This window comes from Gavialis gangeticus, unplaced genomic scaffold (assembly GCF_001723915.1).
Source record: "Gavialis gangeticus isolate Ggan-Ray unplaced genomic scaffold, GavGan_comp1, whole genome shotgun sequence".
NCBI lineage: Eukaryota > Metazoa > Chordata > Crocodylia > Gavialidae > Gavialis > Gavialis gangeticus.
The window spans coordinates 141544332-141572214 of record NW_017729024.1 but is presented as its reverse complement, the minus strand read 5'-3'; the positions used below and the strand labels follow the sequence as shown (position 1 = coordinate 141572214).

At 42.2% G+C, this 27883-nt stretch overlaps 1 protein-coding gene and 1 long non-coding RNA gene across 5 annotated transcripts in view; one reads left to right on the top strand and one right to left on the bottom strand.

Moving 5' to 3' along the window:
* The window catches only part of PDE4D (phosphodiesterase 4D), a 1639075-nt gene that overhangs the window by 430338 nt on the left and 1180854 nt on the right, over positions 1-27883 (bottom strand). Inside the window, exon 1 of one of the 4 annotated variants that reach the window (XM_019517825.1) lies at positions 15685-16059. The exons of the other annotated variants lie outside the window; for them this stretch is intronic. Coding sequence (XP_019373370.1) covers positions 15685-15749 — 65 coding nt within the window. The 5' untranslated portion in view covers positions 15750-16059. Of the gene's footprint in view, positions 1-15684; positions 16060-27883 lie in introns of those variants that run through there. 4 annotated transcript variants of the gene reach the window in all.
* On the top strand, positions 13669-20207 carry LOC109297796. The gene is made up of 2 exons (XR_002097418.1): positions 13669-14174; positions 20097-20207. It is a non-coding gene; the product is annotated as an uncharacterized LOC109297796 (long non-coding RNA).

The following is a 27883-nucleotide window of genomic DNA, read 5'->3' as shown; positions in this document are numbered from 1 at the left end:
GGTGTCAGTTGTCATTTGCCCCATCTGGTTCAGCATGGGTCCAATGTTGCCCTTACTTTTCCTCTGGCTCCCCACATCTGAAAAAGGACTCTTTATTGTCCCTGATGCTCGAACCTAGTTGGAGTTCAGCTGTAGCCTTGGCTTTCCTGGTTTGCTCCCTGCAGGGCTGGATCAGTGCAGAATAATCCTCCTTGGCGGTGAATCCCATCCTTTGTAGGCCTTTCTTTTCTTTTTTTTTTTTATGGTAATGTTAGTTACCATTTTCCAGTTGTCACTTTTCCTGGATGTATAAATAGTAGTATCCAATGGTCTTACAAGCATTAATGTAGTGTTCCCTTCTTAGAGCAACCTCCCATTAAAAAAAACAACCCTCTGGGACATAGTGTCTATGATGTTTCTCTTAGGAAAAACATCACATTCTTCAGTGGATGAGAGGAAACTCTTTCCCTGCCTTCCCAATCTGCTGCCTGCAAAAGCAGCAGTGATTTGATTTTTCCCTTTTGAACCCAGTTGATTCCCTAAAATCTGTATGGAGTTTTGGAAGCCACCAGACAAATGGGGTCACTCTTCTGAAGCCCTAGTGAGTGGAGGCAGTCATGTTGTCCCAGTTGCCACCTCAAGCCCAGGAAAGGATGACTTAGGATCACCAGGTATTTGGTAGTGTGTCAATATTCCATCCATTCTTTTTTTCACAACTTAATTAGCTGGGACTCTAACATTACCAGCCAATCAGAGGCACAGTGTGTTTTCTGAAGTGGCCAAATGGATAGTGCAGTGAACTTTGGGTTTTGGGCAGGGGGGAAGGGATGGAGGGGCTTAAGTTCATCACACAGTCCTTCAGTTGCATGCAAGTTGTTGAAAGGTAACACTTAAATCTGAAGTTGGGTAATTTTTCCCTTGATTTCAAGTGGATCAGGATTGCGTCTTTGTATGGTACTGTTTACTTTATAAGGTACTTCTCTAGCCTGCCCTTGTTTTATCTCCTTGCAATGAATTGGAGAAATTACTTGAGCTGAAGAAATCACTTCCCCAGCTGGGTAATCATTAAGAGCAGTTACTTTTTGCATAATTGTATACAGTTTGGGGAAAGGGGAAGAAAGAAGACAGCACATTCAGGCATGAATGAAGCCAACTAAGGCTTATCAGGTGACGCTGCTGAGCTCTATACAGCTAAAATAACGTAAGAATAAAGGCCAGGCATGTATGTAGGTATAAATTAGGAAGCAAGATCTTGCCTGAAATATTTTAATAGCATTCGTTTTTCTTTATCTGAAGGCTTTTGTGCGGGGAAAAGATAACCAAGAAGGAAACTGTGTTTCTTGTTTTTAATATCTACAATCCATAATATCTACTTTCTCTATCTTGCATTCTCCAAAGTGATTTCAGATGGATCTGATGCAGTAAGAGGCTGCTTACACACAGAAGTATTTTGTAATGTCCTAATGCAAACAGTGTCTTGTTCAAACGAAGTTTGCATTTGCCTGAGGCATAGGGAGCCTATACATGAGCAGCCTATACATAATTACAGCACGGCAGAGCAGACTGGACTAAAAGAGTTTGCTGGAGCATGGTAATTACAGACTACAATCTTGTGCATTAGCATCCCGACACTTAAAAATGGTGGGGGGCACTTTAATTAAAGCACATTCGCGAAGCCTTTGTTAAAGTGCCCCTGCCACCATTTTTAAGTGTCGGGATACTGATACATGAGATGCTCTAGGAACTTTAATTAGAGCGGCTCTCCAAAAAGTGGTCTAATTAAAGTGCCCCCTCCCCACTCCCAGAGCATGTGTTTAAATACCTTTAGGTTAGTTCTCAGCTCTGAACCAAAAACTCTCTGGACTTGCCTAGTTCATTCAAAAATCACTTTCATGTAGAAAAGGGATAATGCCTTAAATATAAAATTTCAATTTAGGCGCATAGGGGAGCGTTTGCATTGGAGCCGTGGATTTGAACTTGGCATATCGTTTTGGTTCCAACTCTAGACTAGTTCTGCTTATGTCTGTTCTTGAAGGGTTATGGCTCTGGATGATGGAAAGTAATGAGAGGAGATGAACTCTCCTTATCTCTGTCTCAGACTTCCTCCATAATCTTCTTCCTTGTTCAAAATGAATTGTTAATAACACAAAACAACCATTTGACAGTGTGTTGCCTTGTGCCTTCTCGCTTGTGACATCTGTCTGTCTGTTGAAAACTCCTCAAAACAGGGACTTCAGTGCCAGTTAAGGGATGGGGAAAGAAAAAGTAAAAAAAAATAAATTTAATAAATTTTGGCAAGTACTCTTTGGGGTTGAAATTCATAACATGCCACTACCTAGAATCCACTACAATGAAGTCCTTCATGTTATAAGTGTGTAAAAATAAGGGTGGCTGAGTTGGGTCCTAAATATTTGCCATCCCTTTTTTTTTTTCTCCAGAGGGAAGGCTCTTGCCATGTCCTTCATTCTCATTCAATGTGGATGAGAATGAAGGATACTCTCTCTTCTTCCTCACTGATCAGATAGCTAGTAGATGATCGACTAGGCAGTTTGGTATGTGGCGGTGTGAACCTCCAAGCTGGAGTAAGCAGAGAGTTACCTTGAGATCTTAAAGCACCATGTGGGCTGTGAATCCTTGAATTTTAAAGCCCAGGTGGGGCATGTGGCATTATCAGAATCACAAGACATCAGCTGAAAGCCCTGAGACAACTCAAGATTCTGGAGGTGACCTGAGCAGCCAAGCCCCAGTGAAGTGGGAACAGGGGCCTCAAACCTCTGAAGTGAGAGCAAGAATCATGTGCCAGGAACTGCACCCTCACATATCCACTACTGCTTCCATCCATCCGCCCACCCATCTGCCCCTTTATAGCCAGGCCCTCACTGACCCATGAACACCAAGACCCCAGTGGGCACTGCTGCAGACCATGGATGAACCAGGCCCATTTGCCCTCAACAGCCAAACATAGGGATGCAAGTGGCAGTTCAAGAAAATAAAGGATCTTATCATCATCTGGGGCAAAGAGGACATCCAGTACCAGCTCCAGATACGGCATCAAATCAGAGATGTCTTTAAGCATATTGCCCAGGAGATACAGGTGAGGAGTCACAAGAAAGACTAGGAGCAGTGTCTCGTTGAGGCAGAGACATTATACCTGATGCTAGAAAGTGATCTGTGGGTCAGGGGCAGACCATGCCATTCTACAAAGACCTGTCCCATTTCTTGTCCAAGGACAGGGCAAATGCCCTCCCCTCCCCTCCCCCCCCATGGAACCTGGGGTATTTCAAAGGAGTCACCTGCAGGGGCCCTGGCAGAGGAGAAGGAAGCAGAGGGAGGCACCATGACATGATTCCCCACACAAGGGCTGCAGATCTTATGAAACAAGTCCTATCACACATCTCTGCAACCCTCCCAGAGGTTTGGAGTACACACTAGCCCCCACCTGGTGCCACTGTGCTGACATGATGCTCAGGACTAGTTCTTCCAACACTTCTGATGAGTCAGACCACATGCAAGGACACTGTTCACCATGTGATGGTAAGGTTGGTCCCAGCTCCACACAACTGTGAGTGGGACTTGGGTCCTGGGGGAGATGCAGAGCCCCTGGGGGGTGGAAGGAGAGAAGGAAAGAGTAGTTGGGGGGCCTGAGGTTGCCGCAGGCCACCCCCTATGGTCATAGTGCTTTCTGGCCATTATGGCTGAAAAGTCCACAAAACAATTGGGGTGGTGGGGGAGGAAGGAATGCTCAGAAATAAAGGGGAGATGAATCCCCCTCTTTTCCCCCTACCCTTGTCCTCCCCAGCTGAAGCATGGAGTCCAGCCAAGGTGCCATCACCATGCCCCGCACCCCCCAGCTCCTGGGGACTTAAGAGAGCATGCCCCATTCAATGGAATCATAAATTTGAATTGATACAACCTTGCCATTTCTGTCAGGGTTATTCTGTGCTCCATGGGAAACTCAAGGCTAAGCAAAGACACCTCAAGCACTTAAGTGTAAACAGCTTCCTCTCCCCCCACAGCATTCATGGAAAAGTATTGATAGTGTTTACTAAGCTCAGCAGGCAAAAAGGTAAACAGCAGTTTTTGCAGAAAGCACTCCCAGATCAGGAACAGCAGATGTGATGCAGCTATGTCTGACAACTGCTGCAGCTTTTTTTCCCTTCCTGCTGCACCACAAGTGTCCTCCTTCCAAAAAAAATCTCAGACCTCCCTCCCTCCCACTCCTTGAAAAGGGCATATGTTATGAAAGGATTCCCACATGGAAACCGTTATCTCAGCCACTTGGCTGTCACTGCCCCAGGTGACACCTGGGTTCCACACCCGTACAGGTTGGGAAGCAGCCCAAAAGCACTTTTCCCCCTCCTTTCCAATCTGATCCATGGGGGGAAGTCCAATGGGTGCCAGCTGATTCCTATTCTCATGGTGAAGGCACTCACTATGTCAACCCCTCAGGGCAACTCTAAATCCCTTTCCCATGATTGCAGGACATCCAGGTCCCAGACCTCCCCCTCCCCCCCCCCAACTCCTGCAAGGATGGGCAGCTGAACACCTGCTGAACAAATGAAAGATGTTCACATGATGCACTGGTGAAATGAAGAAAAGATGTTATAAGCCTGGCTTGCAGCCTCTGAGCTCAGGCTATGCACTGCATACTCTTGTCACCACGGGCTATAAGACTAGTAGGGGGAAATGAATCAGGTGGGTGTACAGGGAAAATGGATAGACTGAGGGGTGCTGATACCCAGACTGATGATTCACATGACTGAGGGCTCCAGATGGCCACCCGCTGATTGGAGGAGACTGCCTGTAGCACAGAATTGCTCAGGAAGTTGCACTGCCTTGATAAGGAGTTAATGCATATGGTACTGGACCACTGACAGTCACCCTGTAGGCACAGGCCCCCAAGCAGTTCCATGTCAGCCCCAAAGGGGTTCAAGAGTGCTCAGAAGGGGTGAGGGGGGGAGGGGCAGCACACCAGCTCACTGGGCCAGGCAGTCATTGGGGGAGCTTCTGGAAACAGAGTTTCTCTTCCATCCTCTGTGGTTCCACTCCTGGCCTGGGTCGCACTGCAGTGGAGCAGCACAGACTTGATGGGAATAGGCAGCCCCCCTGGATCAGGCTGGCTGCCTGACATAAGCCCCAGATGTCAGCAATGGCCATGGGGAAGAAGGGGCTAGGGGTCCCCGTGTGTGAGGGCCAACAGCCTTTGGAGCCCACAGCAGTGATGCCTTCTGTCCCACAGCTCTTTCAGACAGACATGGGGTCCAAGACCATGCAGCTGTCTGGCTCCTACATGGAGAAACTAAGAAGTCCATAGTCTTGACTCTGGAACCCTGAAAGTAGGGTGCCAGGTCAATAGCCCCCTACCCCATGCCTCTCATGCAAGATTTCATGTTTCTTGAGTTCAGGCCCTGAGACATTCCCCTTGACCCCAAACTGCCCCCCCCTCCAGGTTCTGCTGCCCTGTTTCAAAACCCTTCTACCCTGCTGCTGCCAAACTTATGTTGTTTTGTATTAATTGGGAGGAGGGACCAGGCTGAGACACAGGCAATGTTCAATAGATTTTCTTTATAAAACACAGGAAAAGGTTGGTAACCACAACATTTTATAATGAGGCACATCTCTTCCTTGAACTGCATTCCCCTGAAGTCTGTTACATGTCCTGCGGGAGGGAAGGGGGAAAAAGGAAAATCATACACAGGCAGCCTGGGTCATGGGCAGTGGTGCCTGTGACACAGAGCAGAGGAGCCCAGGGTTTCAAGTGCCCAGTGCCAGGGAAGGCCTCCCTGTCCACGTAGGTGAGAAAGCAGCTGGCCATGATTTTGCAGATCTGGACAGCCTGCTACAGTGTGGGGCCAGGGCCCCACACATCAGCAGGGGACTCGCTCTCCCCCGCATCCATGTGTCATATATGCTTATGGTGTCAGGACTGGTCCATAGTTGAAGTGCTCCTTCCACTGGTCAAGCTGCCCCCCATAGGACCTCATGATCCAAGACAGGAATGGGTAGGCCAGACCCTGATGACGACTGGGGGAGTGCCTGCTGTCCATCACCCTGGAAAACAGGAAGTTGCACAAGATGTAGGCATTGTCTTCATCACCTGCATGAAAGTCAGTGGCCCAGTCATGCCCCAGATTCCTGGGGGGGGGGGTGGCACATGCTCAAGCAGAACCCAGGCATCCAATCCACACATACACACTTGGCGGGCACAGGGTGCATGTAGTTGGCTTGTGGCCATGATAAGCCACCGCCACATCAGGTCCAGGTGGGTGGCTGTGCTATCCCCACCAGCCAACCAACAGTGGCTTGACTGTTTGGCTCACCTTGGGAGTCCTCAGCAGCCTGGGGAGCCCACAGGGCTCACTGGGCAGCACACAAAAACCCCCCACTACCTGCTGAACTCAGGCTGTGGAAGCAGGCTCTGAGCCTCCAACCCTCTCCACAAGGGCTAATGTGTTCTGCTTCCTTCCAGCCTAGCCTCAGGTGCTTTAAGTTTGAAAGTTAGAGCACTTCTGCTGTGGGCTTCTTGAACCCCTGTACTTAGCTGTAGAATCTAACTTCAACAGGCAATGCCAAGTCTTTCAACAAGGTGGGGCATGTTGCAATCTATCTCTGAATTTGGAAAAATAACACCTGACTGTGCCGTTGGCTACTATTAGAATGCTTATATAAGGTATAAGTTTTATGTGGCATCCCTAGTTTCCCTAGGCTCCCCTGACACTAGACTGCCTAAGTGAACTGTTCACTTTCTGTCCAAGTGAATCACCTGAAGAGCCAACGGGTATCTAGTTTTCAGTCCAGGTGAAAGTGGGCTCCTGTCTTTGTAGGCGTAGTTACAGTCTGTCTGGTTCCTCCTGTGGAGGTTTCAGAGCCCTTAGCAGACATGGATTGTATGGTATAGTTTGGATAGGGATGATCCTGCCTCAGGCAGGAGGTTGGACTAGATGACCTTTCAAGATCCCTTCTAGCCCTACTTCTGTATGATTTAAATGAATGATCCCAGAACTGCAAAATGATCTGACCCTAGTACTCTATGCCAGTTCTCCTTTTGTACAAACAAACAGAGCTGTTCACTTGAGGTTAGTCTAGCAACCAAGAGATGTTTTATGGCATCCCTATATTCTGTGTAAACTACCAGAGATACTATGTATGCTTCTTTATCATATCTCAGTAATTCTCTCAAGTTGATCCAGAGTTTCTGTTGTGAACTCCATCTTTGTACTGAAAGTACAAGGAGCTATCCCATGATTCCACACACATTATATACATACTTAATGGAGCAGCACACTGGGCCAAGAAAATTACAGTTGAGGTATACTTTTGCCCAACACTACTCTTCAAAGCAATTACTTCTACAAAGCTACATGCTAGGGTGAGTTGCACTCACTTCTGCAAGTGCACTGAAAACTGACTACTAGCAGGGCTATACTCTATAAGACACTAAGTGAGCTATGATATGCCCTCATAGATTACAAATGTCATGTGTGAATCTTTTGTATGCTGGAAAACAATGTTGCCAGAATACTGAAAGAGCTCCCAAGGTTTATTAGCACCTTGGCCCAATTATCTGCTATGAAGAGCACAGATGGGAGCAAAAAGAGGGTGCAGGGTAACATAGGACCCCTACAGGACAGGAAAGGGGGCTTAGTGATGGATAGCAGGGACAAGGCAAAGCTCTTCAATGAGTTTTTTGCCTCTGTCTTCTTAAATAGGAATCTAGATGAACCTTCAATATGCATCACGGACACCAACAAAGGGAACATCCGTCGACCAACATTCAGGGCCAACATGGTAAAAGGATACTTGGAGGGACTGGACATGTTCAAATCACTGGGACTAGAGGCACCTGGCTGGGATCACATGATCCCAGGTTTGGTGACCCTTTTCTTGCCTGCCAGGGGCAAGGGATTGAACTAGATGGCCCACTGAGGTCCCTTCCGACCCTAGAGAATCTATGAAAAAAGTTCCTCTACTCTGTCAGATGATGGTGAAGTTCCAAAGCCAGATCAAACACGTAGTGACTAGGTTGAAAATTAAATCCTCTCCAAACAACTTTCACTCATCAAGGAATTTTAAATTAAACAAAAGTTAGTATTTTAGGTTGACTAGTTTTTAGATACTTTTTTTTTATGACTTTTAGTGAAATTTTAACATATTTAAGACTACCTGAATATTCTAACTTTCATGTCAAAACAACATAACTTATTAAATTTTTTTAATGAAATTAAAAGACTGTTCATTTAAAGACTCAAATCTAATGCACCTTTGTGGCCTCCATTGTATATGGAGGAGAAAAGAGGGACTCGAGAGTAAAAATGGGCTTCACAGTCATAATTAGCTGCAATCTGACAACAAAGGAGACACCGATGCTTTAGCCACTAAACCTCACAAAAAAGATGAATGTCAAACCTATCCAAGCTAAACCACTTCTAAACATTAAATTCTTATACTAAATGTTCCCCTGCTTTTCTGAATGATTGCTAAGAAACCATTTGATGATCTACTGAGGTCCCTTCCAACCCTAAAAGTCTATGAAAACTTTGCAGTTTCATTTTGTATACAGCTCCTAATTGGAAGAATTGGTCAGGCATTCAATCAACTTTTAAATTTTGTCAGCAAATGCTAATTCATCAAAACCAAAAGAGCCAAATTTCAATTAAATTTTCAACTTGGAAAAACATGAAAAAATTGCAATATTTTGTTTTAACACTTTTGAACTAAAATTTTCCAGATTTATACTTGAAGTGGACTTCTGTGTTAAAATCTAAGTGCAGTATAATAGCTAAAAGTAAAATGTTTTGATTAACCTTTTATTAATGAATTAACCTGAATTCTTTTTTCAAATTTTCATTTTACAATAAACAAGATTTCAGTTTTTCATACTGATTTAGTTAGTATAGGAACGTTTCTGATATATCAAACATGTTTATGAGATGGAAATAATGAATGTTGTGACAAAGGAGCCAACTTGTGGTTGGTCACTATATTGACCACCCCTCTGTCTAGGGCAGTCTGTCCCATCTCACCTCCCATGACTTGCTGGGATAAACCTGATGTAATAAGTGGGAGGCTGCCCCTTTAATGCCCTGATGCCAAGAGATTTACACACGGCTCCGACCTTCCCTATACCATGCCCCATGCTTCACAGATGGCATCCACTATGTGGCTTCAGCCCCACACTGAGCTCCAAAGTCTTGTGTTCAGATCCCGAGTAGATTCCTCCTAATCAGATGGACTCAATCCCTGTCATCATGCAATGCTGTCGGCTCCCTAGACATCTTTCCCTCTCGGGTGTGGCTCCCCTCTGGGACCTTTGGTCACACAGGCCCTGGCCCACTTCCAGGCCAGTCAGAACCCTAGGCCCCCTGGCTCCGGACATCCCTCATGGTGGGCACTTTAGCCCTTCTGACCATCCTAGTCCTGGACCCAGCATTGACCAGCTGAGGGCTTTGTCTAGGATCTCATGCTGGTCACCCACTCCCTTTCACACGGGTCCACCTTCTTAGGCCTCTGCCTGTCCCTACTACCAGATAATCTACCCGGTTGTGGGGGCTGGGGTTTTAAAGGTGCCCCTACCCACCTTTCATTAGGTAGGCAACTGGCTTGGCATTTCTGGGGAACTATTCTGCCATGGGCAGTCCCACCAGACTATCCTTCCCCTGCAGGGTATAGTTTTTGGTCATACCCAGGACCAGGAGCCCCCGTCCATCCCCATAGCTCCTGCCTTTACCTCCAAGCTATTGTGAGCAGCTGCTCAGATAGGTGGTGTCTTTCTGGCTGCCAACAGCAGAGTGCTGCCTCAGCCCTGACAGCCTGGATCCAAAATGGAGGCTCCTCATCCCGGGGCCCTCCTGTGGTTATGTTCCTGCCTCATTACCCCGGCATGCACCTACTGGCTGCTCTGATGTTTGCTCTTGCCCTTAAAGTGGTAGGCGGCAAAAGTGGTCTGCCACAAATGTCCAGATCCTTCAGCCTTTCATGTGAATATTAACTATTCATTCCAAAAAAATATCTTCAGATTCAGGTCCAAAGCCACAAAATATAATATATTATGACTGTCTAATAAGATGAGTGATTATATATCATTCTCTTACTAGTGGAAAGTTGGATTTTTCTTACATCTAGATAGTTATGTTCTATAGAAAACATTTACTTTCTCTTTTTCTCTCTTTCACACACACCATCTCTGAGGTTCCCTGTTATCCACTCACCCATAAAACTGGTTGTACCAGGCAGCACCATCAGATAAATATTGTGAACTTTGTTCTATAGGAAGCCTCAGAACAATTACACATCAAATCAATAAGGCTGTTTTAAAAATATTCTTCCAAAAAGGAGTTTTAATAGTAAGAAGCAAATAGTTGAGAATGTTTCTATCTGCCTTGCAGTTCCAGACAGATTTAACAGCAACTGGTTAGCAAATTATTTGTAGTCTCAAAGTGAATTCTGAGTCAACAGAATTCTGTTCACATCAGAAAAAAACCCCACATTTGGTACTAGTTAGAAGCCTTATTAGTGATGTAAGCAGATAACTAGCACTGACTTTGGAGGTGGTGATCTTACTATATTAGGAGTGAGGAACCTTGTGGCAGGACCATATTGGTAAAACTTTCCTGTATAACTGTAATATTATACCAAGGACAAAAGTTTTTTTTTCTAAATTGTCAATTTGGCACTTTTTAAATTTTAACATACAATTAATGAAAAAAAAGGTTTTTTCCTGCCATCTAAATAATATTCAGCCTGTTTTGAAATTATACACATTCCAAAACAGAGCAGAAATCAAATGATTCTAGACTTATTTTTAAAAGGTGTGTTTGGTGAACTATGGAGTAGCTGATTGTTTCATTTTGTCTTAATGTATTAAAGCTGTGTGACACAAAATAATGCTGGCATTTTCTTTAGAATTTAAGTGAACCTCAATCCACACACTCAAAAATGCCAAATGCTTTTTTCAACAGCAAGAAGCCATATCAGTGTTACAGCAAAAGAGCTAAATAAGCTTCATTCTGAAAATAATCAATTATTGATGCAGGAAAATATATCATTTGTCTGCAAAAGAGAATTTATACTTTTGAAGAGGACATTACACAGTATGTTATTTGTAACTGGGATCACAGAATCTTTGTGCATAAGTAATTTATCATAGCTGGTTTGGGCATATACAGAACCTAGGTCTCTCTTTTACATTTGTTGAACTCCACTGATTTACACTAGTGTGAAAGAGATCAGCCTTGCTGATCTATGCCCACATGACAGGAAAATCTACCCCATTGGTTTGTTTGTTTTTAGAAGTGTATGAATGGACTCTAACTCTTGCATTGCAAAATGCACAATCATCTGCTGCTTGTGCATCGGTTTCTGACATTTCAAAGAGAAAAATACCTCCTGCACAGTTGACTTCTGGGTTCCCAAGCTCTCAGGTTTGCTTGCCTAGTGGGTAACCAGCTTTGCCAAGCTCAGAGTCTAGCTGTATCCTTGTATACCAGGCTAGCCAGCTATCAAGCTCAGAGGCCTCCCAGAACTCAGATCTACCAGGTCTGTTTTTTAAAAAGAGCTTTGTTTTTTCTAAAATCAAATTTTGCAAATATTTCTGCTCTGCAGATAATATTGTATTTCTTACTCTTTGCTCTGATTTGGAAAGGTGGCAATGCAAGGGGAAACAATACAAATATATGACATTTTCCAGATAAAAGAAATTACTTTTCTTGTACACCTCTAATTACCAATAATTAATATACAAGACATTGTGATTACAGAATTTAAGTGCATATATTCCTGATTTAACAAAGGTTTTACCTCTCAGTAAATTACTCTCTCAAACTGGTATTTTATTTGATGATATAAGTGCAGTGTTATTTCATTCAAAAGCTGATACCATAAACATCCATTGACAGCAACACCAGGTAAGAAGAAAAGGCACTTAGCAATAACATTTCCCTTGGGAACAGTCTTTTATTATGATTTCAGATGTCATTCCCTATAACAGCAAGAGCTGCTTAGAGGCAATGCAACACCAGGGCACCTATATGTTGATCTAAAATACATCAACTATATTATTATTCGTCAGCTAGATAACAGTCACTTCAAATCAGATTAAAAGTTAGGAGTAAGAGAGGCAGGTTTAAAGCAACATCAAATTAAGCAGCAATCTGAAGAAGAATGTGCTGTATTCAAAAGCTTGTCTAAGTCTATCCCAGCCATGCAGTTGGGCCTTGCCTCTATCAAATGAAAAGCCATCAATCCTATCTTATAAGTAAATAAACAATGAAGGCCCATACCACATATTACATATATTCTGCGATTAACTGGTTAATCATACAAAAAATTCAGACCAGTCACACACGCAAAGTCATTATCATACCATAAAAATGTACAACCAGCTACAAAAAGAGCCAACTAGCTACAAAGTTAGTGATTGAAAATGTCTAACAGCTTTATAGCTGATTTCTGTCCAGCTTTATTTTGAACATGTAGCAGGGACCCCAATTCCCCTGATTATCTCTTGTGAAAAGACCATGTTTTGCTTCCTCTGTAATTATCACCATCTTGATATGAAACAATGACTGCAGATAAGATTTTCAAATGAGCTTCAGAAACTTGGAGCATGTTTACATGACATAATGCAGAACCATTTACTAGCACATGCACTAGTTTTGGAGACAGAAGCCAGGTGGTCATGTTAACGCAGCAATCTGGCCTAACTAATCAGACCAGCTCAGAAGCTCCTTGCTTCTGCATGCATACTGCTTCTGGCCTCCAAGTTTTCTAATAACCTAAGGCCCTTTAGAAAAGGGGACTATAGGTTGCTAACTCATTTAGGTGTTTTTGAAAGTTTTACCAACTGAGCCAATACTCTCCTAAATGAACTGTTTCTAGTTAGGAGCTATGGTATTCCATAAGCTTTCATTTGTGAAATTTCTTATGAATTATTTATTCAACTGTCAGGTTTGCTCCCTTGTGGAAGTGGCAAATGTTTTGTTCAATGAACATGTCAAGGCACCCTGGGGTGCCCTGAGATCCTTTTAAGGGTAACCCATGATGCCACACTGTTGGGTGGGCAAACATGATTCATTAGATATCAAATAGGAATTTGGTGTATTAAAAACATTCTGACCTGTTGTGGTCTTTCTGAGTTCTTTGCAAGAGAAGAATTTGTCTACTGGTTTTTAGTCAAAAAAATAAACAAAAACTAAGGGTGCAGAAAGAAGTGCAGCTCCCAGCTGTAACTCAGAACAATTTTTACAAAGCATTCAGAGTTACGTTACCCCAGACTAAATAGAAGTTCACTGTTGATTCCAGGGGGACGGGAATATAGCTGCCAGCTGGGAACCTACAGCCAGGTTCCCATAGCAATGACCATAGGCGACTGGTAGGAGATACACAGGGGTGCACATGCTCCCTGATGGCCGACACTGATGCTGTTGGTAGGGCTGGTGCCCCCCACAACAGGGCCGCCCCCACGTTGGGGTGGGAGGCTCCAATACATCTGCCCCACCCTTCAAGGGGGCTGAAAACCTACCAGGCTGAACTCCTTCTGCTCCCTGTCATCCCTCCCATTCTGAAAACAGTGATAGGCTGGGAGCTCCACAGACACAAGTTACGAAATTATTTTATTTTGGCATTTTGAAATGTCTTTATCTGATATCTCATGCAATGAGGGGTCAGATTTTCATTGAATCAACAATTTTTTAAGCTATTTGAAGCTGTGCACTTATGTTTGGTCACAACTATAAACTGCTTTCTGTGGCCAGATCAGGCAAAAATTGTCACTTTTGTCTGCACCTAAAAGCTGGCGTTTTCTGAGGAATGACTCAAGTCTCAAAAGGTTGTGAACCATTGCATTAGAGACAAGGGTAAATTTCATGGAGCCATGCTGTCAAGAATTCTCCTGCAAGGAACTTCCTCTGCCTAGGAGATTATTACAAATTGCAAGGTAGCGGATGGCTCTCAGTGCCCAATCACCTCCACTCACAATCAGCAGGATCTGACCTACCAGATCAATACAGTCCTCCTGAGGTGCTACAGTGATGGGGCCACATACTAGACAGGCAGATAGATTAGGCAGAACACCAAGTTGTCATATCCACTTACATATATCAGCACATATCAACATGAAGGATTTTACTGTGAGAAACTAGAAACTTTCTTGCCAAGAAACCAGGGGAACAGTCAAAGAAGAAAGATATCACTGAAAGGTAGAAAGATTACTCAGAAAGATATTTACTGTATTTCTATATTGCTTTCTTATATAATAAGAAACAAACTCATATTATTTGAATAAGCCAAAGGCACTATAAAGAAATTTACTATATATGGTTTCTTTAGTCCAATAGAAGCCTCTTGGACATTACTGCTTTACTAGCTTTCACAGTACAAAGTATTATCTACCTGTAAATCACTGACATTTTCTCTCTACTTTATTCCATTTTCTAAAAAGAGAAAACTTCAAGATGTACAGCTACATCTTGTAGTCCTTGTTTAGGCAAAACTATTCTTAGCATCAGAAGACTACAACATTTATCGCATGGTTTGAGGTTATTATATTGTCCTAATTTAGCTTTAATACAAGTAAGCTGGGAACAGTTAATAAGCAGTTCTGTATGGTAAAGGCTGGGAAAGATTTAACTCAGAATGAAGAAGCCTGAGCAGCTGTTAGAAACATGAAGCTTTTATAAGCTGAGATCAATGATGTAAATTGATATGTGTTACAAGTAAATATGTATCTAGTTTGCATTCTACTCATTCTGTCCCCTAAAAGCCCATCTGTTGATTTCTAATCAAAAATGTGATTTTTCTGAAGAGGAAATATAGTGTTTTATATTAAGGATCCAAAACATAGCAGTTTAGTATGGTTCCAATGCTGGGGTCTGGACCATTACTCTAAAATCATTTAGTTTTCATATATGCATAATCAAGGGTAAGTAAAAGGAAAGAGAATAGAAGAGGTGAGAAACCTTCGTAATTAAATCAGAATGTGTCAACTTTGTATAGTTAGTGGAAAAAAAATTGCTCTTTCTGTATAATTAAGCTGCACAAACTTTTAATGTTCTCCCTGCTAAGCAATACGAATAATTAAACAGAAGATGCAGCCTTGACAATTGCCAGCTGATAAACTTAGCAACAAAACAACAGCCACTATATTGACTTCTACATGGAGTCACCTTTTAGTTTTCTGAGTGCAGGGCAAATGCATAGACCATAACATGTCACAGTCTAACTTTATGTCACTACTAGTGTTGTCTTTTCCATGACAGTAACTCTGATCAGTCATTCTATGGATGCCCGAAATAATAAACTGCATGCCAATATCCAAAAACAGTCAGTAAAAAAATAGCATTTTTATTTTATCCCAGATGACAAATCTGCAGGTTATAGCTCAGCAAATTTTTATAATTAAATGAACTGTCATCTTTTAGAAAGTGTCAGAAGTGCAGAGAATGAAGCTATCACATGTGATTAAACTATATAGTACATACGTCACATAAAAAAAGACTTAGGTGCACAATATTGTACCAGAGAAAGTAAACTAATTTTGTTTTATTTTTTGCTATTAACTTTAAAATGAAACTTAATTGGTAAGCATTTTCACTAACCATATGAAATATGCCAACCCAGCAGTAAAACCAGTACTTTCTCACTCTTAGGATACATGTTTGTGTGTGTGAGAGAATATGGGAGGAGGTGTTGAAAAAAATACCACATTACCACATTGTATCTGCAGTCCTTAGGGAGCTGGTAGATCGGGATCTTGGCTTCATAACAATACTCATTTTGAAAAATTCTCCAGTAATTTTAGCAGTCAAAGTTCAGTTGTCCTTATAAAGCTCACACTCCACGTATTCCATTTCAACATCAGCTTTGTTTAAAAACAAAAGATCCTCAGAAATCCTCTGCCAGTAATAATCCAAGCTCTGAAGGAAGAATCCTAACACACTGGGACGCTTTCCTTTTTCACACTGAATTTACCCCAGCACTATGCTGTTCGGAAATGACAGTGCTTTTCTCTTCTGTCTTGTATTGCCTGGGGAGGAACTCTATTTTGAATGTATTCTCCATCTAGGTCACATGGGAACCAAAGCAGCTGAAAAGAGTCTCGATCTCTTTCTCATAGTCCTATAACAACAGGTTTAAAGGTCAATCACATTAAAAAAAACTAGCGATGGGCAGTAAAAGGAGAGGGGAAAAAATGAATGTAAGCTATTGTAGCACAAATGAATTTCCAGGAAAATTCCACTTTTAGAACTGCTACATAAAATCATATCAATGGAGTAAAGGAAAAAAAACAAAGCTTTTTCATCTCAAGTTCACCAGAAATGTTACCGGTGACAGTAATTCGTCCCACCCTTTCCCCCTAGCCCCTGGCTCTCTGAGATTTTGTGAATGAACAGCATTTTTAATCTCCCAAAGCAGAAACTATTCCTTAAGGGACAAGTGACATTTATCTGAAAGAAATCAAAACACAGTGGGAACTTAAAGAGAAACAGAATCCGTATTGCCTGCTAAAGCCATATACGCACACAAATCCTGTTGTAAATCAGCAGAGTATTTTCAGCTGTCCTTATAAAGCTCACACTCCATGTATTCCGTTTCAACATCAGCTTTGTTTCTAAAAGTCTTCCAAGAACCATCTTAGAAAATCTTTTTTACTCTAGCTCAGTAGGACTGCTTGTCCTGCTAGAGTAAAGCCTATGACAGCAACTTGATCAGAAACAGCAAAGCTTTTTATTTTTAACTTTTAGCCAATAGCTTAGCATAAAAGCTTTCAGTCCAAGAGTAAATTTCTTTTGGGAAAGTTTAGTTTAAGCTGGGTTGGCAATTTAACAGTTGGAGAAGGCAAAGAGGAACATGCAGATTTTGCTTGGTTACCATTTATAAATATATATCTGTATTTAAAAATAACATATTTGTGTGCGCTTGTGTTTTTTATATGATGTTTTTAAGTGTTCTGTGAACTAGTCTGTGTTGGAATTTCTTTCTAAAAATTGAAAGAGCTGAGTTCTTGCTCAACAAGTGGTTACATGCTTAATAATCCTTCCTTTGCACAATATTTTCAAGCAGACAGCACATATTATATGTTATATATCTGGATAAATAGTGGTGAAATTGGAAGATATTTTATACCTAAAATGTTTATAGCCTCATAAAATGACTCAGCAAATCACAGGGTCAATGTGCTACACAGTTTATTTAAAACATATCACAAAATTAGTCAAATGGGATATTCTGCCAATTTGGGATGAGAGCATGCAAAAGCCCTGTAGGTATCAATGAGACTTTGCATATTAGCATAACAACAACTCCATAACACGCATTATGGAGCACACTGTGCATTGACAGGAAAGATCCTGACTGCCCTAGAGGCTTGTGCCAGTCATCTGCATATAAAGTGCTCTACAACTGCAGAAAGAATTTTAATGAGGTTTCATGCCAAGCATTCTGTTCTTCATTCTTTCAGGCCTCTATCTTTCAAGTTACACCTCCCGCTACACAGAGCAGCTTTAAGAGTCCCATGGAATCATGAAAGATAAGTATCCACTGAATGGGCCAGGAATGATTTTACAGAGAACTGGAATGTAAAGGGTCCTGGGATCACAGGACTTTAACAGTAGCTCAACCTGTCATTTCCTTGATAAGGTATCTAAATACGACAGGGTTTAAAGAACCTTGCTGCATCTTGAATCAAAGTGGAATGTACCCCCCCCCAAAAAGCAAAAGTGTATCATTATTGAATTTAAGTGCCAACACCAATACCCAGCCACTCTCAAATAGCTAAAACTAAGACTAACAAAAAATGATGCATAGGCATGCGTTTTGACTAAACAGCCTCACAATGCATATAGGAATGAAATATTCAAAGGCTAAAATATCAGTATATCAGGATCTCAGGATGGATATGTGTCCAAGTCAAGATGCTGCTTCGGACTATCAGAGATAGCTACAGTTCAATTAGGTATTTATCAGGGGGCAAAAGTAGGATGAGTGTATTGTGAATAAGATCCCAAACAAACAACTGATCAAGACCATGCCTTAGGCATCATTCCAGTGCAGCAGGGAACAGGAGGATCCTGTAACACTAACAAAGCAAGTGTAAGAAGAGAAGTCTAGGGTATGCTGTTTTGTTGTCTCTGCCTCCCACCACCCCCACTCCCTCCCCTCCACACACACACACATACACTCTCTCTCTCTCTCTCTCTCTCCCTCCCTTTCCCCTGAATGCTCAAGGACAAGTTAAATTAAAAAGCCAGTGGAGGTCTGGGAGAAGTAGGGAGTAGAAAAGAGCAAAAATAAATTATGTAAAAAAACTACTATTTTTTAGTGAGCAGTTTGGAATCTTGCAAGCCTGGTACAAGAGAAAAGCAATATCTGTACCTCCTCTGTTCAGTGACAGGGAAGAGATTAGACAACCTCCAGTGATTCTGTGATCTGCATGATTACAAAAACATGCAAGAAAGACAAAATTTGTGTGGTGTTTTGGAAATTGTGGTAGTGTCTTGAGCATATATATATATATATATATATATATATATATAATAGGATAATGAGACACAGCATGGAAGACACATCAAGTTCATAAATTGTTCCCAAGTTGTTCAATGAGATGTTTACTATGAAATAAGGGTAAGAGCAGCCCCCTACATGGTATTGATCTAATAATATCCAACAGAAAAATCACTTCTATTTTGGGACTTTAACTAAGACCCCATTATCAACTAACTTATTTATTTCTTCAAATAAGATCATATAATAAAGCTTAATCCCAGCACTGGACACACTAGGAAAACATTTAAATACTTATAAAATATGTTCCAGCCATATAAAATTAAGATATACACAGTGGTAAATCACACTAGGAGAAGTGAGTGGGACTCACTGAAGAGATGAGACATCATGCTAATATTCTATTGAAAGGATAAGGGTCCTGGTAGGTAGATAAAGAAAAATTATTAACTATTATCTTATAATAATTAATAATTATAATATAATACAATATATAACTATTTCCCCAAAACTATATTTTTGTTATTAAAAACCACTGTGTATTATGTTGCTGTATTAAACCTAAAATGTCAACATTTGATGTAAACATTTAAAGAGAAGAGTGAATGGAAATACATTTATAATTTTATATTGTGGTGTTATAAGTATAATGTTTTACAGATGCGTTTGTGTGTGTGTGTGTGTGTGTGTGTGTGTGTGTGTGTGTGTACATACACTGTATGTGTATAGCTGAGCAATTACTTGGAAAAATGTGACAGCTCTGTGTGGTAGTTGATTTGTTTGTGAAGTGTTTTTAGCTGATAGAATTCAGTTTGTTTCTTTTTCTTTTTGAATCACATACATAGAGCTCGGTATGGAAGGATATAACACCAATTCCTGAACTAGCCTTTGCTTATGCAATATCACAATTTACAGCAAGTGTTTATAGTACAGCTAAAAATTGAAAAATATAAGGCTTCTACATAATGGAAATAATAAGTAATGGATCCTTCACTTCAGTAGTGCTACTGGACAATAGCATAATAATAGCAACTAAAAACACAATAATATTTGCATCTGTCCAGAAGCTGATGTTTTGACTGTATATTCAGGCTCTGTTAGTACTAAAAGATATGGATGTGATTTTAAAACAATAATAAAAGATATGCAGGAAATAACCCATTTTAAGGTTGTTTTAGTTATACATCTTCAAACCAGTATGTCACTGAATGAAAATTAATGTGTAGTTCACCGGCATTTAAAAACCTGAAAAAATACTTTAGAATATGCATTATGGCTTAGGAGATGATGCACAGCACTGTGTCAGTTCAGTTCCATGTTCTGTCACTTATTTCCAGTGTGACCTTAGGTAATTTGCTTTACTTTTCTGGGCTCTAGTACCCTCACTGACAATGTGGAGGGAATGCCCCTTACCACCCTTTATAGTATACTTTGATGACAAGCACTATACAAATATTATTGTTACTGATATACAGAATTTTGGAAGAGTAGATCCATAGTCTTCCTTTTTTAATCCAACAAGACTGGAGTTTGAGATGTATATTATTTGCAGAATGCTTGATGTCCTCACAAATATTTACTGTAACAAATGCAGGAACCTACTATTCGCTTTACTTGAGGAAACTTAAAAATGACATCAACTTATCATCAGGACAAAACACAGAACAGGCTCAAGTCTGGTCAAGAAAATTAAGAATGAAAGCACTATTAAATACATTGTTTTAAACTTACTTTTTTCTAAGTATGTCAAATGTGTGACTATTCTGTTACATGGGATGGAATCTTCATTTTATGTAATTACATACTGATTTTTCAGAGCAGTTCAACATGCACCTAAAAAAACAGTATTAAACATTTTCCAAAAATCACTTATGGTCTTTCCCTCTTTTGCTAAATCTTTTAGATTTCATTTGTGTAACCGCACTCCATTGGCTCCGTGTCCCTAGAAAATGTTACTGAAATCCAAGGAACTTTACATGGGTCTATCAAATATATCCAGCTATAGAGCACAGTTATTGGCTGGACTGTAAGTGATGAGTTAGGATCAGACTTACAGTCTGTAGTCAGGTGGCACTGACTGCAGTCAATGGCCTGAATAAGGGCTGAGGAGTATATATATCCTCCATATCCAAAGAATGTAAGGGTACAGGAAGATGGACTAGCTACTGAAGAAGTCTAACCCACAAAGAAATGTTACCAGAGGTTAGCTTCCAATTACTATAGTGCACCAAGCAGTACCATGCTGAAGCATGCCATGCTGCTTTGTGCCTCCTATCTTCCAAACTGGAAGAAGCGTATTTGCGTGGTACCGTGGATAGGTTAACAACTGTATTTTCTCATGTACAACAAGCCTGTGAATAAAATAAACATCTTGAGTGCCTACAGACATATGGGATGCCTGCTCTGATGCACTGTAATTATAGCAGGTAAGAGCAGACTCGACTAATTGAGTCCGCTGGAACATGCTAATTAGAATGCTCCAGCAGCCTCAACATCACATATATTCAGTGTCCATGCACTTCAAAATGGTGGGAGTGGTGCTTTAACTAAAGCTCGTTGAACAAGCTCCCAAGAGCTGCTCTAATTAAAACACGCCCCCTCCAAAATACATGTATTGTTTCTGAAAAGCGGAATAAAAAAAAATAAGTTATTTCCTTGCAAGCTTCTACTGGGGAGGTGTCTGAGGGTAAATAAGGTGGACTGGGGAAGAGAACTGTCCACAGTGGCTTGTGGCTAGAGAGCCCTCTGTGCAGTAAGTCCAGTTTTACTTTTGTTTTCCCTTGCCAGAGGCTTATGGTGTGAACAAGTATTCCTGGGACCACCTCAGGTTTATATCATCGGCAATCCCTCAATTTGTGAACGATCTCTACCACAGTTCATAGATGGGTCCTGAGGTGACCTGGGTCCAATCCTTGAGCCACAGATCCATCTGCAGAAGCTGCAGGTCTTTCTTAGGGGAAAGCAGGCTGCAGGCTGGGTTTCCTCACCTTTTCCGTCCTCTACTCTCTCTTCTCTGCTTTGAGGGCAAGACACCTTACCATGAAACAGGTTGCTTCTTCGTTGAGGTTGTGGCACCATGGGAGTCTGGCAACCAGGTCCTCCCAGCTCTTGATGTCATCATCCACTTTCTTGAGATAAGCTTTCAATGTGTCCTTGTAGCATTTCATCTGGCCACTATGAGATCTCAGGCCATAACTTAGCTGAGAATAGAGCAGCTGTTTTAGGAGTTGAGAATCAGGCATCCACACACAATTTCCGGTCTAGTGAGGTTGGTGTTTGAAGATCACCAACTCAATGCTTGTAACACTGCCTTCAGCAAAGACATTGGCATTTGTGCAATGATCTTTCCATTTGATGTGGAGGATTTTCTGGAGTCATTGTTGGCGATTCTTCTCCAGGTTCTTGAGATGACAATGGTATGTCATTTTAACCCGTGTTTCACATCCAGAGAGGAGAGTAGAGATGACAACTGCATTGTAAACCTAGATCTTGGTGTCTTTCCAGAGATCAAGATGAACAAAGAAACACCAAAGCAAATTCCCAAAGCATGCGCTTGTGCGCTGTATTCTGTGCTGGATCACCTCATCAATATTCACTCTCACAGTGAGATGGCTGCTGAGATAGGGGGGAGTGCTTGACTAACTCCAGAGTCTTTTCCTTGATGGTAATTTGGGAAGGAGGGTCACATTCATGGCTTGGAGCAGGCTGATAGAGCACTTTAGACTTGTTGATGTTGAGGGAGGGACCCAAAATTCAGTAGGCTTCCAAGAGGAGATCCAACACGGTCTGGAGGTTTTCCTCAGTGTGTGCAAGGATGGCGCAGTCATCAGCATATTGTTCAGCTCACATTTAGGCAGCTTAGTTTAAACTATCTAAACCTGAGCTGGGTCCCACATGTACAAGCATTCACCACTTACTGGAAGGAGGCGCAGACAGCCAAAGGTAAATTGCTCGGGAGAGTATGGAAGGGCTGATGGGATCAGGTGGGGGGGCAGCCCAATCTGAGCAGGTGTAGTCTGTGTGGGGGGAGGTGGAGAGGGGAAGGGGAACAGAGTGGGAGATTAAAATAGCACAACACCAGGGCTGTGGTGAGTGTCTGGGTTCTCTCAGCCCCAGGGCTGTGCTGTGAATATATGCAGGAATTCACTAGGCTAGGTTAACTCTAGGTCAGTCTAAAGTCAGTTCACCTCTGGGAGATTTCAACAGGACCCAGGAGTTGGGCCTAAGTAATGGATGGAGTATTGAGTCCTATGTACATTAAAATCATACAGCACTCAAAGAATGCTTACTACTTGTATATGCAAAGCTTTGGTCCCCAATTTAAGTCACTGGAGATTTGGCCCGATTCAGTGGCCGAATTTCTGAATCTGAATTGAATCAGAGGACCCTTTAATCTCTCTGAATCGAACTGGAACCCTCTGAATTGATTTGGAGAGATTCTGAAAGATTCAGAGATTCAGACATAGAGACAGCTTTAAATGTTTTTTCTACATACCTCTAGGTAGCAGGGGCTCATGAGTGCCATGATGCTGGGGCACATGGACTGTCCCACAGCAGTGCAGGTGGCTCCCTCGTGTGCTCAGCAGCAGACCTGGAAGTGGATCTCAAGCACTTTTGGCCCACTTTTGGGTCCACCGGGGAATGTGCTGGGATCCCCCCGTGGCTCAGTGACTGGTGCCTCCTGTGGACACCTGGGGTCCCCCCACAGCTGATTGCCAAGCTGGGGAGGCACGGGGGGAACCCCCAATGCACTCCCTGGCAGGCCCAGAAGTAGACTGTAAGTACTTTGGTTTGTTACAATTTTTTGGTCCTTGGGCAAAGAATTCTGTCCCTTCTTTAACAAAATAGCTCCAGTTGAAAAATGTGGTTTGGGGTTTTTGTCACTGTTTTTGTTTTTGGTCACACAGAGAAAATTGGCAGTTTTCACTCACCACCCTTCCACTCTGCAATTCCAATCACTTGCTAAAATGAGTTAGAGCACAGCTCTTATATTATAAAAATCACCTTATATGGTTAGATTGCATATTCAGTCAACCCCTGCCACCACATTACTTATTCTTATTTTTTAAGCCAAGCATGTAACCCAAGTGAATGTCTGCAGACTGTAAACTCAGAAATGGTTTTATAAATCTTTTCCAGCATAGAACACAGAAAAAAAGCTAGAAGTTAATCTTTGTACTTTCTGGGAAAATTCATCAACTGCTTTGCTACAGTACTACAGTGTAAATAGAAAGAATGACAGTCATGACTTTTCACAATCACCTAATTCACTTTAAAAAGCATTATGACTGTAAACAGGAATAAATACAATTTACCAGCATCATATATTAGTAGGACAATATATGATGGTTTACACATAGTTATAGCCTCCACTAAATTATTGCACTTAGTTTACAAAAGCCAATGTATCATATCTACTTAAATATAAGATAACTGTTAATGAGACAACTCTCCAATTAGATTTTGTATGTGACAAATTTATAAATTTTACAATTTTCCAGGTATAGAATCTAATTATTGTAGGTTTGCTTTGACTCTGTCCCTCTCCCACTGCTACAGCACAGAAAATAAATTTGGGGGGATGGGAGGGTCAAGGAAACTCACTTGCCCTCTGCCTCCCCTGACAACTTCTTCCCTTTGCAGCTCCTTCCTTCTTACTGCTGTAAACAGTGCGAGTCCTGGCCTAGTCATAATAGTGATTACACATGTGTAGGATGGCTAGAGGTTAGAAGTCTCTGGAACATGTAAACTTCTGACCTTGATGATGCTATGACATACTTAGGACACTGAGGCATGCGCAGTTGAAACCTTGTTATATAACCAAAGAGCAGGAACTTTATGTTAATAAGTTATGAAGTGATAATGAATATGAGTGGTCCAAGAAAATGATACTGTTGAGTGACATTGATTGATTGAGATGTGCAAGCAGTGATTGGACCATGGTATGATTGGCAGGTAGTGTGAGGCAGCCACTACAAAAGCCAGCGTGAGGAATCATCTTGGTGAGTGTGTGCGCGCATGTGCATGAGTATGCAGGAGCGCGCATGTGTGCATGCGTGTCGGTGTATATGGTGAAGAGTTCATGCACCAAGAAGCTGTGTGAGCTGAGTCAGAGTTTTGAGTGGTGTTGAATCTGTTGGAGAGGCTGGGAAGACTGGGAGTGCGGGTGCTGAGTGGAGTGTGTGTGGGGACACCGAAATTCTCACCCAAGATACTCACCTCCATTTCCCCATAGGACAGGTAAAGTATCACCCTTCCCTTTAGAGGTCTCCAAGTACTCCACTTGCGGAGGAAAGGGTAGAAATCCTCTGCCTGGCAGGGATGTGACAGTAGGCCCTGCAGCCTGGGTGTCAGTGTTCTTGGCTGCCACCACTGGTGACAGGCTGGTATGGCTCTATACGTATTTGTATATAACGTTCTGTTAAGCGGTTGTTAACTAGTTCATGTTGCTACAATTATTGTTATTTTGTGCCTTGTAATACAGATTGCTTATTAACCCTTACTTTGGTGTTTGTATTCATTAATAGTAGTGGGCCTCAGGGTGGGGCTGGGCCACAAGCCGATACTCTGAGGGATTCACCCTTTCAGGTGCAAGTGAATCATAGACCCCTGGCACAGTAGAGGCCTAACAAACCTCTGCCCATCTAATTACCATAGCCCTTGTGCCAGGCCAGTCTTCACTGCCAGACCCTGCTCTCCCTAAGCACAAGAAAACGAGGGGCAAAACTGAAAATGCTGACTTTAAAATAAACATACTTGTATTAATCTGCATATAGGCAAATTACTATGGGCACCCATACAAATCATTTATCTAAAATTGATGCATTTTACCTTTTTTTTAAAAAAAACTGCTGCCAGTTTCAGGACACGCACTCCATAAACACAGTTCTAAGCAGCACTTTTGTGCCTACTTTTATAACATATATAATATATGTGTGTGTGTTGGGGGGGAGATCTACCTTTGGTGCAGAAGACCTGCACATTCCACTGTGCTGATTGTGACACTGACCATTCCCTGACCATTTGTGAAGTGAAGATTACAGCCAGGAAACTATATAGAGCAAAACCTAGGACTGAGCCTAAGATTGATGCCACTAATGCCAAGAACCAGAGGAAGTTTGAGAAGGCTTTTGAACTGAGCATGTTTGGGAAGTCAAACCACAGAAAGCAGAGGAAATTTGGGAAGGTTTAAGAACTGCTATCTACGAACCAGATAAAGTTAAAGTTACATTTGAGAAAATGAGACCAGCCAATAAAGACTGGTTAGAAGAAAATGCAGAAGAACTGTTACCTCTCATCAACATGGAGAACGCAGCTGATCTGGAACACAACAGGAAGCCAACAGAGGACACCAAAGCAACACTTCAACAGGGAAAAATGATGTACAGAGAGCAGCCAGACACTGAAAATCAGTGCTGGATTAAGCATTGTGCTGAAATGCAAACAGAATTCAACACAGGAAACCTAAAAGTAATGTACGATGGTCTGAAAAAAGCTCTAGGCTCAATGGTCAACAAGGCTGCCCCTTCATGTCATGCAGTGGTGAAGTCACTACAGATAGAAGCAAACAGATGTCCCATTGGGTTGAACATGACTCAGAGCTATACTCACAAGAAAGAAACATCACCAGTGAATCACTGGACCAAATACCAACTCTACAGATCATTCCATAGTTAGATGTGGAGCCCACTATAGAAGAAATAAGTAAGGCCATTGATTCATTATCAAGTGGCAAGTTTCCTGGAAAAGATGGCATCCCAGCAGAAATTCTCAAGTGCGGGAAAGAAAGCCTACTACCATATCTTCATCAGTTGCTACTCAAATGATGGAAAGAGGGTGAGGTACCACAAGATATGCGTGATGCAAACATCATTATTTCATATAAAAATAAAGGAGATGAGGGTGATTGCAACAACTACAGAGGCATCACGCTACTAAGCATAGCAGGAAAGGCTTTTGCAAGGGTCATCTTCGTGCACCTACAATAGCTGGTGAGATGTATCTATCCTGAATCTCAGTGCGGATTCAGGGCTGGAAGATCAACCATAGACATGATGTTCTCCCTACATCAACTTTAAGAAAAATACAGGGAGTAAAACTGACCTTTGTACATCATCTTCGTAGATCTAACCAAAGCATTTGGCACCGTCAGTAGAGCAGGCCTGTCTGCAGTCCTAGAAAAGATAGGGTGCCCACCAATCCTATAAGTCTTATACATTCCTTCCACGACAACATGAAGGCAACCACTCAGTTTGGTGGGTCCACTTCTGACATCTTCAAGGTGAAAAGTGGAGTTGAAGCAAGGATGTATTCTTGCCCCCACACTCTTTGGAATCTTCTTCTCAGTATTCCTGAATTGCATGTTTAAAGACATGGAATGTGGAGTGTACCTCCACACACGATCCATCAGAAACCTCTTCAACCTGTCACGACTTAAGGCAAAGACTAAAGTTAGAAAGGTGCTTATCAGGGAACTTCTGTTCACTGATGATGCTGTCCTTATAGCCCATGACAAAGACCTAGTACAAGAACTCGTGGATCGCCTCTCCAGAGCTTGCCAATATTTGCTCTCACCATCAGCATAAAGAAAACTGTTGTACTATGACCAAATCCATCAATCATCCTTAATGAGAACCAGCTATCAGTAGTCACGAAGTTTAGCATCCTAGGTTCTACAGTGTCCACCAACCTCTCACTGGATGAAGAACTTAATGTTTGTATCGGAAAGACTGCCACTAACTTCAGCAGACTGACTAAAAGAGTATGGAACAACTCAAAACTTACCATCAAGACAAAAATGCTAGTGTACAAGGCTTGCATACTCAGCACTCTCATGTATGGTAGGGAAGCATGGACAGCTTATGCACATCAAGAGAAAAGGTTAAGCAGTAGGGCTGTGTGATGCTTCAGGTGCTTGTTCGATTCGGAGGAGATTTGGCCTGATTTGGTGGCCGAATCTCTGAATCTGAATTGAACTGGGACCAATTAAAACATCTAAATCAATTGAAAGCTCTCTGAATCAATTCAGAAAAGACTCAGAGAACTTCAGCGATTCGGGCAGTCTCCACCCACTGCAGCAGGGAATTGGGCCCGGACTCCAAGCTGGTAAGTAGGGGCAGGGGAGGGGAGGCTGGAGGATGGTGAGGAATTATGGGGGGGCTCTCTGCCAGGCCCCATCCCCTGCCTGCTTCCTGAGCCCTCCAGAGTGCCCCCAGCCCACTGTCCCAGCTGCCCCGTGACTGCTCCACCCACCCCAGCTCCCAGGCCCTTTGAAAAAAAAAATTCCCCCACTCACTGGCTGCTGCCAGGAAGGGGGGCAATCCCTGCTTCCCTCCACTGCCCCATGCCACGTGGGGGGGATCAGCCATGAGTCTTCAACCCCTGCCCACTCCCCCAGCCCCCCATG